Raw genomic sequence first — 3,174 nt, 5'->3', positions numbered from 1 at the left:
CCAGAGGACAGTTCGTCTTTAATCTATCCCGCAGTCAACGGGGAATTAACAACAGAAGAGAAAGGTGGAAGACCAGAAGACCTCACCCCTCCCAAAACAAAAAAAGTACCACATTTGTTCAAGGTAAACAAAGGAACAAAAAAGCAAGAGAAGCAGCCAAAAGAGTTGTAGCTGCCAAGTTACTTAAAACAAAAACTCGACTAAAGTGCCAGCCATTCAATCTGCTCCTTGACCCCTTTCAATTGTATACACAGTGTTATTGTACAGGCAATTACTTCTGTATGTACTATTTTTCCTAGGGCACTTAGTGTTCCCTTGCTTTTGCTAGAGTTGTCCATTTATTACAGCAGCTAACAAATCCATGCACAACTGCGACATTTTCTTCATAGCGTACTACATAAGCGTTAGAGAAAGTTGCCAAATTAAAGCCTTTTGCTCCTGAACTTTCAAAATGTGTTGTTACTGAATGCCACGCAATAGACCACAACTGCTCTGTAAGTCTCAAAGGAAGCACTACAAGCAATATTTAAATCATTTTATTTTTCAAATTCAAAAATAACAATTAGCTTTATTTAACGTTACACATCTCACAGATTTAAAATATCATGCTCTATTTAAATATCTGAGTGACAACACTATACAAATAAAATGTTACACAAAATATATTTAAGAAAATGTTTTGGTCTTCAATCTGAACAATAAATAGACAGGCACTTCTACATATACAAAGGAAGCAACCACTATTTAGAATAACTCTTATAAGCAAGATGTGGAAATAGAGAAGAAAATCTGAGTTCTGAGAACATGTTTAACTCTACATGGACATCATGCAACTTCAAAGTTTGTTTCAAAATTCGAAAATCTTAGGATCTGCAAAACTGTAGATTTGCTACCGCTTTATAGGAGATCCAAACCATGCTCTCATAAGCAATGTGCAATTTCAGTTATTTGTATCAAATCAAGCTACCTAATCACATTTAGTGCCAAAACAGAAAACAAGGACTGACCAGAGTAGCTTTACACATAAGTATCATGAGCAACAAGTCAGCTTTACCTCACGCAATCCATAGGGCAGGGGGCAGACCTAACTGTACTTAGTGCCCAGCCCCAAACAAAATCTCTTCTTCCTTCTCCTTATATATTCATCTCTTTCATGGGGTGTTTAAAACAGTATTATGCTTTTCTTGTACATAAAGCATAATCGAATAAAATAGTAAATCCTTCAGACACAGGCACACTTTGCACAAAAGATCATAAGTAAAGGAGAAAAGATTGTTTCAGGGTGCAAGAAGACTGAGAACTGTAAATTAAAAAAATTCAATAAAGTCTCATAAGTGTGTTTCGTACTCAAACTACATTCCTCCAATTTGTGAATTTTCATTGACAATCATTTCCACACACCCACACACAAACACTACTCAAGGAAAACTACCTTCCACCATCACAATTAATGTAAGATGCATTGCAGTAGGCAATCCTTGTTTCCAACACAGCTAACCAGCCACTGACAGCTAGTTACAACCGTGAAGTCCTTTCTAAAATTAAGACAAATTATGAAACAATGACCACTGGGACAGTGGAAAAGTCAGGACCAAGCCTTCAAGCCACCCCCTCAAATTTTAGTATTATTCTCATTTTCAAAAGTACAGGAAAAAGTTCCCAGAGAAAATTAAACTATTAAACAGAGCTCCAATGGTCCACCAAGAAACCCAGCCCCAAACTTAGAGAGTTATCTGGACTTAAGACACTTATGCACATTGCTTTAACAATTTAAGTGTGGATCTTGCAAGCGTGTCCAAATCTTAATCATTTCTTGAGGTTTTCTACTATGTACTAACATTAAGTTTGTGTAGGAACATATGTTATTTCTGTATTTCTCTTCGATATCAAATGTTTTGAAGCCTTTGTGTTTTTCCGGAGCAAGCCCAAGCTTCTGAAGGCACATTCCAGTATAAACATCATCAATAGGGTAAAGAAGTACCTGGTCAGACGCATTATTCAGTCTTAATGCCAGATCACCAGAGTACAGAAACCCACCGCCTCCTGCATATGGAGGATATGAACCTTCATAAACACTTTCTGGGATGTAGTACTTCAATTTTTTTTCTCTGTGAGGTCCAGCATCTTTGATCACATCGCCTATAAATAAGTCTTTGGCTTTGTCCTTCGATAAGCTCTTCAAGTAATCCAGGATCTGATGGGTATTCACAAAAACATCATCATCACCCTTAAAAATAAACTGGACATCTGCGCAACTGCTGCTAACCCACTTGAGAAACAGCACCTCTTTCAGAGTTAAATTGAAGAAAGTGTCTCTGTAGTTCCAGAGGAGAATGTCTTGGTGAGTTTCACTCTCAAATTTTATCATGTCTGAAAGATCAGGAAAATTATCCTCTGGTGGTGTCTGTCCAAGTAAGAACACCCTTTTGACTGTCACATTCCCTGATTTTATTTCCTTGCCCCAGGATTCCCTAATTGCTTGCCTTCTATCAAAATGGGGTGTAAGTGACTTAATAGCCAGCAGCAGAAAAGGTTTATGTTTGCACTTGTTTGGCTGATCCATTAATAAAGAATAATTTCTACATCTCAAATAAAGTAGAAAGTCTTTGAATCTGTCCGGCAAGTTTGCAAAGTCACTGACCTCCGAAGATACCCATGGGTCAGGGTCACAGGAACTGAGAACACTCAAGTTAGAAACCAAGTTCTCTTCCACAGTCATATTGGAAAGCAAGGTCAGAATCGGGTTGTACAGCAGTTCGAGCTTCTGTTGCTGTTTGTTCCAGTAAGCTTTATGAGGAGTGTATTTTCTCCAGAATTTGCTGCGTGGTATAATAACACGGCCTTTTGCATTCTTCTCTTGGCTACCACTTTTCGAGACTTCCACAATCACATAAATAAAAATATTTACCATCATCAGAATTCCCAGCAGCTTTAGTCTTCTGCGTCCAACACTCATTTCTCATATCTGGAAAGAGAAGAAAATGACAGATTTTTAGCCTGCTTTCTATCAAGCTCTTGATCTTGTAAAAATGCAAACTACTTTCAGACAAAGAATGTGCAAGTTACTAGCCAAAAAAGAGACATTACCTACACCCCCAAAAAGCAAACGCTAATCTACATCTAATCCATGCACACCTACAACCAGTAGGGGCTTGGGGCTTCATCAGCCAACAA

The 3,174-nt window shown here is 38.0% G+C and overlaps 1 protein-coding gene across 1 annotated transcript; it reads right to left on the bottom strand.

Moving 5' to 3' along the window:
* Window positions 1–1,353: 1,353 nt before the first annotated feature.
* On the bottom strand, window positions 1,354–2,956 carry B3GNT2 (UDP-GlcNAc:betaGal beta-1,3-N-acetylglucosaminyltransferase 2). Its single transcript, XM_010192554.1, has one exon. It carries the CDS (start codon window positions 2,954–2,956, stop codon window positions 1,763–1,765), a length of 1,194 nt encoding a protein of 397 aa, XP_010190856.1. The 3' UTR covers window positions 1,354–1,762.
* Window positions 2,957–3,174: the final 218 nt, after the last annotated feature.

This window comes from Mesitornis unicolor, unplaced genomic scaffold, assembly GCF_000695765.1.
Source record: "Mesitornis unicolor isolate BGI_N332 unplaced genomic scaffold, ASM69576v1 scaffold32079, whole genome shotgun sequence".
Lineage (NCBI taxonomy): Eukaryota > Metazoa > Chordata > Aves > Mesitornithiformes > Mesitornithidae > Mesitornis > Mesitornis unicolor.
The sequence above is the reverse complement of the archived record's forward strand: the minus strand, read 5'-3'. Positions and strand labels throughout refer to the sequence as shown.